Source organism: Silurus aristotelis, assembly GCF_946808225.1.
Source record: "Silurus aristotelis genome assembly, chromosome: 11".
NCBI lineage: Eukaryota > Metazoa > Chordata > Actinopteri > Siluriformes > Siluridae > Silurus > Silurus aristotelis.
In genome coordinates, this window is record NC_139584.1 from 21,640,660 (window position 1) to 21,652,887 (window position 12,228).

Genomic DNA, 12,228 nt, shown 5'->3' on the forward strand with positions numbered 1-12,228 from the left:
TACCAAATGACAAAGATATACATATACATGCTCCTGAGGCTGTGCATCATGGTCTAATGCTTGTTCAGTACAGAATGGATAAGGGTATTAGGTGTTTTTCATATTCTAAGTTTAAGATGGTAGCTGATTATCATTCAAATGATTAATATATATTATTTTTAAGTTTTAAACAAATAATGTATTGTTTTTGCAGCACAATAAATAATTGTATATGTTTTTAGATGTGAAAGATTATTCTGTGAAGATATATTTGGTGCCACCTTTTTTTAGTAAAAGACAATTGTTTAAAATATATATTTAAATTTATATATATATTTAATTGATTGTTTTTTTAGATTTGGATTAGTCTCAAGATTCTTTAGGTTTCTGGTAGCGCTGGTCAAAACAGGCCTACACACACAGATCCCCAAAAAAGTGGATTACCTATGTACAAAAACACAGCTTTTCCCCTTCCTGATCTCTCTCTGCATGTTTTTGCTGCAGCTTCTTTGAAGACCGCTATGACAAGTATAATCCGTTTGATCAGGATAGGTCAAAGCCTTTCTGACGGGATTTAATCCTCTCTCTACTCCTGTGCTAAAATGGCAGATACATCAAACTATGCTGCTCAATCTCTACCAATTCCTTAAACCTGAAAAAAGCTAGAAGGAATCCTAAACAACGAGGTCTGTACCAGGTCTTGCCATCATTGGGATAGGCGGGTCCAAGTCTACAGGGACAATTGAGACCCCAGAAGCCGAACTTTGACCTTTAGGTTAACAAGGTTTTGATCGGTATATCAGCTACTTAAATGGTCTAGCATGGTAAACCCTTGTAATTCCTAATAAAAGGATGAGTTCATGGCCTTAGGAAAAGTAATGGGAAGAAAGCCTTCACTGAAAGCTAACTACTCTTTTGTAAGCTTACGTTTTTTCTAGCTTAGAGTTTATTTAGGCAAACTAAATACCAGAGGAAAGACACAATGATGTTTAAAAGGTCTCAGTTTTAAAATGCATTCCTAAAACAAAAAGGAACAAATCTACCTTATTTCAAAATTTGATAGGAAGCAGAATACTTCTTTACAGGTATTTTATATGTATATCTATATAGCTAGATTAGTATACAGTACACCACTGATACTAACTCAGTTATCAGTCTCTACACATTCATTTATTTAATTACCACATTTTTGCTCTTCCCTATCGATAAACTCTGCAAAACATTTGTATTTCAATTTGTGTGTGTGTGTGTGTGTGTGTGTGTGTGTGTGTGTTCTGCAGAGTGTGTGAGTTAAGTGGAAGGGATTTCAAAGTCTTCTTAAGCTGCTGACAAGTGTAGTTATCTATAGGGCAACTTTAGGTCCTGGCTGTCCGTCAACCACAGGGAGGTGAAAGGTCATTACCTATAGTGGTGCGTCGCACAAATGGAGCCAGAGAAAGATAGATGCTGATTTCTGTTTTACTCCAGCCAACGACCCCCCACCACTTTTTTTGTGAATTAGTTATACATATACCAATCAATGCTAAATTATTGAAAAGTATCATTTCATGGTGGCTGCAGAGAAAGGTGATGTTTTACAAACATTTGCTAAGATGATGGCTTTTACCTCCTAGTGAGTAACTGCACATAATACATATTCTACAGACACTATACTGATTAATCTTCATGCCTCAATCATCAAGCTGTCAATGATTAGGAGGGTGGTTTTCCTGCACCAAAATGTGTGCGGGGATATGGGCCTTTCAGGACTGGAGCCTGGACTAAAAGAATCCCTGATAATCCAGCATTAATTACATAACATTTATGTAATTTCTGGAAAAAGTCCCAGGTTTCGGTGCTTGACCGGTTTAACTGTCATTAAGTTTACCATCAGCCAGTTTGTAAACCTTGTTGGCAGCTGCAGCAAAAGCAAATCAACATATAAATAACAATAAACCTGAAATTTACTTGAAAGCCAACAATTATTTAGATAATGGTGATGCTTTGTTAACTAATTCTGAAACAAACCAGTTAGTATCAGTAAGTAAGTAGCCAAAGTATAAAACAGCCAATATTATTCCTGGCAAAATACAACCAATTTAAGTGAAATAATGTGTTCTAGGATGTAATCTGAAAGAGAATATAACAAATCACAGTAGTTATAAGAGCATACAAATAAGTTATTGCAATATTGTCATTTAAGTGCAACATTAACATACAAATTACATGATGTTTAATGATAAACTTTATATTATTCATAAATGACCAAAGTAAATAGCAGGCAAAGCATTTGACAATAAGTCAACAATTATACATGTAAAGTTAAACAACAGATACATAAACACAGGCATGAATGCAGTCTAGATTAGCACTCTAGTGTAGATTAATAGATTAGCATTATTTTCCTAACATGCATAAAACCCCTCTTAATATTTCTATATCTGTTATATAATCATAAAATGCCAATAAGGCATTGAAAATGTCAAATTATATATGTATATATATATTGTACATTATACATGTATACATTATACATGTATTTTCCTGTCCAGCATTTCAACCTTTCAACATGCCCAAAATATAAAGGACATCCCTACGCACATTTAATGTCTAGACTCACCCATAATGTTTGTCCCAGGTACTTTATATTTGACTGTTCAGTAAAAGTTCTTTTCAAATGGAATAAATTTGTCAAAGCACAACAGTCCAAAAAGTAATTAGATTCCGTCCTTCTCTGTGATTCTGTTTATTTCCCCACTTTTTAAGATGCCCTCCTTGTTAATTTGTCATCCTTCACTCTTTATGATTGGCTGATGCTTTAAAAGAAAACAATTATGCTACCAACACATCTGATCTAAAATTGTCAGTGAAAAGGGGAAAGGCGGGGAGTGACAAATGAACTGACCAACATATTTTCAGTATAATTTTCAAATATGCTTATAAAACAGACAAATGACAGTTCAGACCAGAAACACAGCCCGAACCGTCCAGGTTAAAACAAGATGGGCGGCAACTATATCTCTGTAAACCAGCAGGTGCATGAATTTATTTTATAAAGAGCAGGTGTACTGCAAATGTAGCTGCTTATTGTGCGTGTGTGTGTGTATGTGTGTGTGTTTGTGAGTGTGCACAAGCTTGCATGAATCACATTAATTATTGATATAGGCGGACAGACAGATTGCACATTTGCCGGCAGCATGTGTTATGAGAGCTAGAGCACAGTGACCGTTGACAGAAAGCGTGATGCTAAGAGACAAGAGACTAACAGAGAGAGAGAGAGAGAGAGAGAGAGAGAGAGAGAGAGAGAGAGAGAGAGACAGAGAGATGCACCTGTAGCTGTGCAATGAGGAACCAAAGTGCTTAGCAGCATCAGTGTAAGAGAAAGAGGGAGAGACAGGGGAAAAAAAGAAAAGTAAAAGATGATGTGAAATAGAGTCTGAAGAGTAGACCCTGAGCATATTTGTCAAGAGTTACACAGTGTGAGTGTGTGGGTGTAGCAGAAAATTGGAACAGAAAAATAGGGTGCTGGTGTTTGAAGATGATGAGCAGGCAAGCTTGTTTCTATCGTGTTCCTCCTCAGGAGCTTCATAGGAGAAACCAACAGACAGATCCACCCAAGAGCAAAGCTTTACACAGTGTCATTGACATGAAGGTAAGAGCATTAGCATTACCATTGTTGGCCTTTGTTTGACTTGTTTGACATATTGATGATAGTATTACAGTTGAGACTTAGTTCAAACTAATATTATTTTTATACGAAAGAAAGTTTTAGTAATGTGTCTCAAAATAAACAAAACTCATCCATGTTATGATCTTTGAATTAGTTCAAATGCAATGTAAAGATAAAGCTACTTCAGAGAATTGAAGGATTCAAAAAGGAATCAGAAATGGCTCAGGGAAAGAAAGAAAGCGGTCTGTAGATCATTGGATGTTTGCAAGGTGCCAGTAATAAAAAATTCTAGACTGCCATGAATAGCTGAAACAGATGAATATCATTGACCGGGCTAACTAACTACAAAGTGCTGGAATCTGGCTTTCTTATACTTCATGACAGCTGTCATGTTTCCTGCTGTTAATAAAGTGAACATAAATATAGTTAGCATTGATTAAAGTTTCTTTTTGAAGATTTTAAAGCTTGAAAAAAGCAGCACATTGGTGCCACACGTTTCTTAATAATCAAGGATAAGATATTAATTATCATCTCCAATCCTTAGACTTGCAAAAAAACTACAAAAACTATTTGCTAACACAATTCACCAAAGACTAGTAAACGAACAGAGGACAGTTTGATGTCTGTCCATATGGTACTGCTTGCTAGTGAAGGCCAATGGCAGGAAGAGCTCATGTTGCTCTGCTTAAAGAGAGCACACTTATTCAATTTGTTTCAAATGTCACATATGGAAGCTTTCACTCTGTGTGCTGACTTTGAAGTGAGTGCAGAGCTGTGAAAAAAAGCTTACCCACTTCACACACTCTCACTTACACCCACACTTATACTTCCACACAGATCTGTGGCAAATGTTCTCAGATCTACTTAGATGCCTGGGCTTTAGGTACATCATATCATTTTTAAAGGGCTTCTGTCTGTGCTCGTTAAACACATAAACACAAAATCATACAGATGAGTCTGGAAGCACAGGGCTGCATAAGAGACTGGTTTCTATGGTGATGCTTCAGTAGAGCTTGTGTTATGTTTGGTCTTATGTATTTTTTTTTACTCACTCACATGCATCATGGATGTAGTTACATTTAATATTCATGGATATCAAATGCAGTAGATTTAAAGGGATAATTTGGATAGGATAATATGTCAATATTCATGAATTGGTGCATGTTTAACAGATAGATAGATAGATAGATAGATAGATAGATAGATAGATAGATAGATAGATAGATAGATAGATAGATAGATAGATAGATAGATAGATAGATAGATAGATAGATAGATAGATAGATACTTTATTTATTCCAATGGGAAATGTACATCTGTTAGCATTAAATGAGCTTTTTATTTTCTGAGGGTTTTTTCTCTTTTTCTCCTTTTAACCAAAATCAATGAACAAGCACTTTTTCTGATATTGTGACTAATTTCTCACTCGGAACTGCATCTACAAAGGCCTTATATTCTGAAAACATTAATGAACTACACTTTACTGTTTTTAAATATTGTTACTTTTAGTACATTCAATATACAATTGTGCAAATATCTTATGCTCTTGGAAGGGGGACGTTTAGAGATGTTTTTTTATTTTGTCTATTTGTACTGTAATGAGTGGCAACCACTTTTTTAAAGAACGTTCTTTAAAGTTCCCATTAATGCTCTTTTATGCGTTATAGTTTATACAAACACAAAACTGACTTAAACATAAAGTAATTTTTAAACACTATTTTATTAAAGTCAGACCTGCACAAACCAAATATATCACAAGGATTTCTGAAATAAATAACAAAACAAGCTGAATAATATATTCAGAATCTAAAACTAAAGTGGCTTCTGCATCATAAAAGCTGTTGTGTTGAGCCCTTAAACATGTTCCTTTCACAGCTTAAGAATGAAAACGATCAACAATGTAGAACAGAACACTGGGTTAGCTTCTAGCTTCGTTGAGGCATGGAGTTTCTGGAGCTGCTGCTATCGCAGTAGATACGACCTTCGAACCAGGAAGACACAGCTTACATTTGACTAAAAAGTTTTTGTCTTTATACTCAACTAAAGTGAAATAATGAGCATATTTCCACTTTGAGAAACTCGTCTTGCTCTCGCCTTGACTTGCCATTACTGCTGCACAGTCCTGAATAAACGGTAACACGCCCACAGTGCGTCTTCTTTGTGTTTACAGTGTATATAGTATACAAATAGGGAATGCTGACTATCACTTACAATGAAATGTTAGATGTGCATTGTTAGTTTGGTCAACTGTGGTATAAAAATTTGCCTAAAAACAACTTATAAGAAGTGAAGAGAAATTTTGCAACAGTGACCTTGCACACTAAGTCCCAACACACTAAGTATAAAATCAGGCTTGCTAAAAATACAAGCTGCTGAAAGGTGGACTGGGTGTGGATCATAGGCAGAAGGCAAGTTTGTGGAATATACCAGTATGCTAATGGAAAAAGAAAATTGCCAAATTGGCACAAATTCACACAAACAAACCCACACATTTTTGCAAATAGATCATACACTATATAGGGAAAAGTGTGTAGACAACTGACCATAAGATTGTTCTCTTTGAACATTCACTGCCCAATTTTCTATTATAAGAACCTTCACTTTTCTAGGAAGATGTTCCAGAATGAGTTACGCTGAACAGTATGATGTAAATAGAATGAAGAGTGTGGTTTTTTGAGATTCGTGTTCATTCAGTCACAAGGGTATTTGTAAATTCGAGCATTTATGTACATTTAGGAGGCCTTGAGTGCAGTCAGTGTTCAAGTTCATCCCAAAGGTGTTCAGTGGGGTTGAGTTCAGAGCTCTATTGCAGGTCACTCAAGATCTTTCACTCCAACTGCCATATTCATTAAGCTTGCATTGTGCACAGGGGCATTGTTATGCTGGAATAGGTTTGGATCTCCTAGTTCATGTAAAGGGCAAATGTAATTGAAATAAATAATTTACATATAATACATATTATTATAATTTTAAACTTTAAAGTACTTTATAGGAGAGACTTGTAGACATGTCACTGGTTTTCCTAGGCTGCCACACATATAGTGTCTTAAACATGTAGCAAATGAAATAAATGTCACCTATGTCACCTGCATATAGCTGAAAAATGATGAAGTGTCAGACAGAAATAAGTATGAGTCGTCTTCATGTAAAACAGCCACAGAGTTGCTTCATCTTCCAGCTTAGTTTGAAAAGTGACCTGCCATCATTTTTATTTGCTTTGGAACATGTCTCTTTGTGAACAGTTGGTCTGTTTATACGTGTTTTTAATATTATACGTGTTTATAAAGTGTGCTGAAGTATGTGTATTTTGTAATTTGTTCCAGAGCACAGCACATCCTTATGGTTTTGACCCTGATGTTATTTGGCAGGTATAGTACACATAATTATTATCAAAAGCTTCCATTTCTTCTACACAAGAATTCTTTGTAAAATCCCTTTTTCATATACAGTCAGCCACTGTCATTACATTACTTGCTTTGTGTTTTTATGTAATTAAAGAAATATTTGTGCTTTACACTTTATGCTCTATTTAATCTCGAGGTATTTTGCAGTTTATATTTATACTTTATATACTATTTATACTTTATTTGAGGTCTTATAAAACATATTGATGCCACAACAGTACCACTTAAGTATAAATGCTAAATTGTATTACTATGTACAGTGCAACCTCAATACTCGTGGGGGTTACGTTAATTGCAAGGTTTTGACTCTCCTTTTGATGGTTCCTTTTTCAGTGGGAATTGTACATGTGCTGTACTGTAAACTCAACAAAAAATGTGAATTACTTGTCATAAATGTTTTATTTAATACTTTAAATGAATAATACAATAATAAAATAGTTTTTTTTAACATTTTTATGTAATTTATTAGTACAAAGTGTTTGAAAATGTTACTCCAAACTTTAGTCCGGTTCCAAATGAAAGGTCGCAGGTATTGAGGTTTCACTGTATATGAAAATCTGCATTAGCCAGTGCTCATTTTCACAGTAAATAGCACTAGGTAACAAATTGCTAGGAAGTAAGAATGAGCATTTTCAGATTCTCATGGTGTCAAATGTATTTATTTCTTGTTCTCCATTCCTCATTTTTAATTTCGGCATTTCGCTGTTGAAATAACGTTCCAGTTGTGGCTGTTGAGGCTGTGAATAATATATACACTCACTGGTTACTTTTCTAGAAACACATGCACAGCTGCTCGTTACTTAATATCCATATAATACAAAATGTAATCTCAAAAAGGGCTTATTTGTGTGTTTGAGAAACGTTTTTGTTAGAGGCAAAACCAAAAAATATTAAGGTATCAGTTCGGGTAAGTAATTGTGCTGTCAAATAAAATAGTTTCTGATGAGGGTTCATAGAGAATAGCCAGAAGACTTCAGACTTGTAAGAGGTTTACAGTAACTCCAATATACTCTCTATCCAGCCATGGTGAACAGAAAAGCATTCTGGAATTCACAACATGATAAAACATTCCTCAAGAGCAGAAAACCACATTGGGTTTTACTTCTATCAGCCAAGAAGAGGACTTATGCTACAGTGGACCTAATGAATCCATGGAACCATCTTGCCTTGTGTCAACAATTCAGGCTGCTGCAGCTGTTGCAAAAGTGTGTGGAATCTTTCTTGGCACACATTGGACTCAGAAAAGACAACTAAGCATCATTTGAATCCCATTACTTATCGTATCACTTGCATCTGTTTATAGTTATATTTTATACATCTTATAATGGATACTTTCAGAATAATAACCCAAAGTCACCCGATCTAAAACTAGTAGCTCAACTTTGGGATTTAGTATAACAAAAGATTCACATCACAAATATGTAGCTGAGAAATGTCCAATAATTGTGACGCAAATTATAATTATTTTAACATGGATGAAAATCTTGAAAGAAATGTTTCCAACGCTTTGTGGAATCCATGGAACAAAGAATCAAGGCTTATCTGAGAGCAATCTGGGTTATTAGTATGTTGTTTCTAATAAAGTGGCAGGTGAGTGTATGTTCATTGGTATAAATATTTGGTTTGTGTGTGTGTGTGTGTGTGTGTGTGTGTGTGTTTTATTTAATGCAGCTTAGTTTAGTAAATCTTTTTTTTTTTTATTGTGTGTCAGTGGTTAAACCTTGCTGACTTCTATATCTTTTTGTCTTTCTGTCTAGTTTGATATTACTTTATTTTGCTAATGTTTGTTGAATCTTCGATTCTCAACTGTATTTAGTCCATCATATTAATACATTAATAAAAAAATGTACATTTGATTTTTTTCTGTACATTATGCCTTTGCATGCCACTCCTAAATTGATACAACAGGAACTATTGTGATTTTGAGATATTCCTGATGACAGATGCTTACGTACTGTATAAAAAATGTTGGAAACTCTGTGCTGTTGATAGGAAAAAAAGCACTTTTTTTCTACCATTTACAATTCTGGATCTGTAGTGTCTCATATGAAGCTTAGTACACATTCCATCTTCTTCATAGCTCCATGTCTCCATTGCTAGTTTAAGCTGACCTCTGCAAGCACTAAAGCTGAAACCCAAATCTGCTCCTCCTTTAAGACCTTCGGATGGTTTCGGTCTTTACTTCCAAAAATTGTGCGGCTGATGTACATTTCACACATATCCCATGTAGGACACCAAAATTTCCTCACTGGAGCGGAACATCCGTGAACTGGAAGATGAGATCCAGATGCTGAAGACCAACAGTCACCTGAACATGGACAAAAGAGATGAGAGGCCCAAGCAGATTGACGTTTACAAGAACCACTCCAAGTTCATGAAGAGCAAGGTTAGAGTTTATCCCTCACCCAAGACAAAGATCAATGAGTTCCTCATTTTCCCTGGAATTGACTAAAAGTGCTGTTTTGTGGATGTGGGCTTTGGTGAATTCAAGTTAATGAATGAAAGTAGTAATGAATTAGTACAAGCAAAGATGTAAAAAGGAATAAATAAATACAATCATGTGAATAAATAAATACTTAAAGACATACATGTGGATTTGATGGAATGATAAATAACTTACTAATGTTTAGATATGATTCTACAAAAAATTGACAACTTGGAACCTGAGATTATATGATAAAGATATCATTTTATTTTTAATGGTGTAATTGTGTGGTTATTTGTATGTGGGTACCTTGATGTCCTAGCAAAGACTCTGGAGCCACTGAAACTTACCAGGATAAAATACATGATTAAATAGATCCTTGATTTGACTCAGGAATGAAGACATACAAAGGGTTTGCAGTACCAGTGTTGGCTTACACCAGCAGTATCAGATGACTGAACTTCTTCTGTGGTGACCTTTGAGACTTGAGAATCAGCCCTTCTAGAATGAAAGATTAAATTACTCTAGCCTGAAAGTGTTCATGACTTATTTATAAAGCACTAGAGTTTCCAGACTTGTCATAATACCTGTAACGGTCACTTGTTTTTTATGAGGCTGTTTTAATGTTGCTGAAGAAATTTTTGTTTTGTAAGTTTTGCTTTGAAATGATGAGTCTTGCAGCGGAACGGTTTAATCTAATGGCTAAAATAAAATAAAAAATAAAAGTTTTAATTGTTTATTATTGCTTTCTCTGCTTTTATGTTACACTTCCAGAGCCAGTGCATGCACTTAAAGGTTCCTATGCACTTTTACAGGCTCTTTTTTTTCTTCTTTGTTTTGTATTTGAATTACAATCTCATTCATGCATACCCATCACTCTAAATCACACATGACACACCCTTCATCTGTCCTATCAGCCAGGGGTCCACTGCTTTCAGCGCTAGGGGCCAAGGCACTGATGAATTGTAGAAATCAAAGGTTCAGAAGCAGATAAGGGTGGCAGGTTGAGTTTCGGACCGTTTCCTGCGAGCCCAATTACCTCTCTATGGCCTCTATGTGTCTGTTCACAATGGCCTTTTGATGAAGGCCAACTTGGAGTGCCATAATTTTTCAAATGCTATCATGTGGACTTCTGACCCCGATCTGAATGCACACTCTTGGCATGCTATGCAAAGAAGGAAGATGTGAGCATACCTTTTTCTTTATTCTCTCATTTCATGAGGAGAGAGATTGTTTTAACAAAAAGAAGAGTTGATGTGTGGCAAGTCCAACAGGTTGCAGAATCATGTTATTGTAAACTAATAACATTTGTGGATTTATTGATGAAACTTATTTTTCCTGTACCGTGTAAGCAAACTTGACTCAACAATGTACTCCTCGAAGAAAACACACAATAATTTTTAGATTTAGATTTAGATTTTTATCATAGAAAAAGTAGTAATATGTGGCATTTGAATCTATGAATGTCAGTAAGTCAATACTTCTATATTAATATACAAATTAAGAACATCTTGTCCTGAGGTAATTTTTCACATACAGAAACACTGGGCTTATTACACTGTAAATGCTGCTTAAGTAAAAATCCAGGTGACATGTTACTCCATCCATCCATCCATCCATCTTCTCCCGCTTATCCGATGCCGGGTCGCGGGGGCAGCAGTCTAAGCAAAGATGCCCAGACTTCCCTCTCCCTAGACACTTCTTCCAGCTCTTCCGGGGGGACACCAAGGCGTTCCCAGGCCAGCCGGGAGACATAGTCTCTCCAGCGTGTCCTAGGTCTTCCCCGGGGTCTCCTCCCAGTGGGACGCGCCCGGAACACCTTCCCAGGAAGGCGTCCAGGAGGCATCCGGAACAGATGCCCGAGCCACCTCAGCTGACCCCTCTCGATGTGGAGGAGCAGCGGATCTACTCCGAGCTCCTCCCGAGTGACTAAGCTTCTCACCCTATCTCTAAGGGATCGCCCAGCCACCCTGCGGAGGAAGCACATTTCGGCCGCCTGTATCCGGGATCTTGTCCTTTCGGTCATGACCCAGAGCTCATGACCATAGGTGAGAGTAGGAACGTAGATTGACCGGTAAATCGAAAGTTTCGCCTTGCGGCTCAGCTCCTTCTTCACCACGACAGACCGGTACATCGACCGCATTACTGCAGAAGCTGCACCGATCCGTCTGTCAATCTCCCGTTCCACCCTTCCCTCACTCGTGAACAAAACCCCAAGATACTTAAACTCCTCCACTTGCGGCAGGAACTCCCCACCAACCTGAAGTGGGCAAGCCACCCTTTGTGACATGTTACTGTAAGGGTTAATGTTAGCTAACTTTATGCTTCATCAATTGGCTGATGCTTGTTATCCAGCATTACAGGAAAGTAAGACAGGAAACATATTAAGCAGTGGAGGTTTTGGGGCCTTGGCCAAAAGACCTTACAGTGGCAGCTTGGTGGTGCTGGGATTTTAAAACTTCCGATTAATAAGCTACAGTTTTAACCACTAAGTCCCTACTTATGTGTTGCAGTAGTAAGCATTACTAACAGTTAAGCAGTAAGTCTTTTAACCATTCACACACACACACACACAACAACACACACACACACACACACACACACACACACACACACACACACACACACACACACACACACACACACACACACACACACACATTACCAAGTAGTGTTCAATAAATGTGTAATTATTTTTGTTTTGTGGTTTATGTAATACCTGTATTAAAGTGTATTCTTATTGTGTATTCTCACAATTTAAAATGGAATGG

The 12,228-nt window shown here is 36.6% G+C and overlaps 1 protein-coding gene across 10 annotated transcripts in view; it reads left to right on the forward strand.

Annotated features, from left to right (window-relative positions):
* LOC310733293 (ERC protein 2) overlaps positions 1-12,228 on the forward strand; it is a 223,756-nt gene that overhangs the window by 19,853 nt on the left and 191,675 nt on the right. For 3 of the 10 annotated variants that reach the window (XM_083554436.1, XM_083554438.1, XM_083554440.1), the window contains exons 4-6: positions 3,539-3,610; positions 6,952-6,996; positions 9,263-9,418. The exons of 3 other annotated variants lie outside the window; for them this stretch is intronic. In XM_083554436.1, the coding sequence (XP_083410562.1) occupies positions 3,539-3,610; positions 6,952-6,996; positions 9,263-9,418 (273 nt within the window). The remainder of the gene's footprint in view (positions 1-3,538; positions 3,611-6,951; positions 6,997-9,262; positions 9,419-12,228) is intronic. 4 more of the 10 variants (XM_083554442.1, XM_083554439.1, XM_083554443.1 and 1 more) reach the window with 4 other exon arrangements.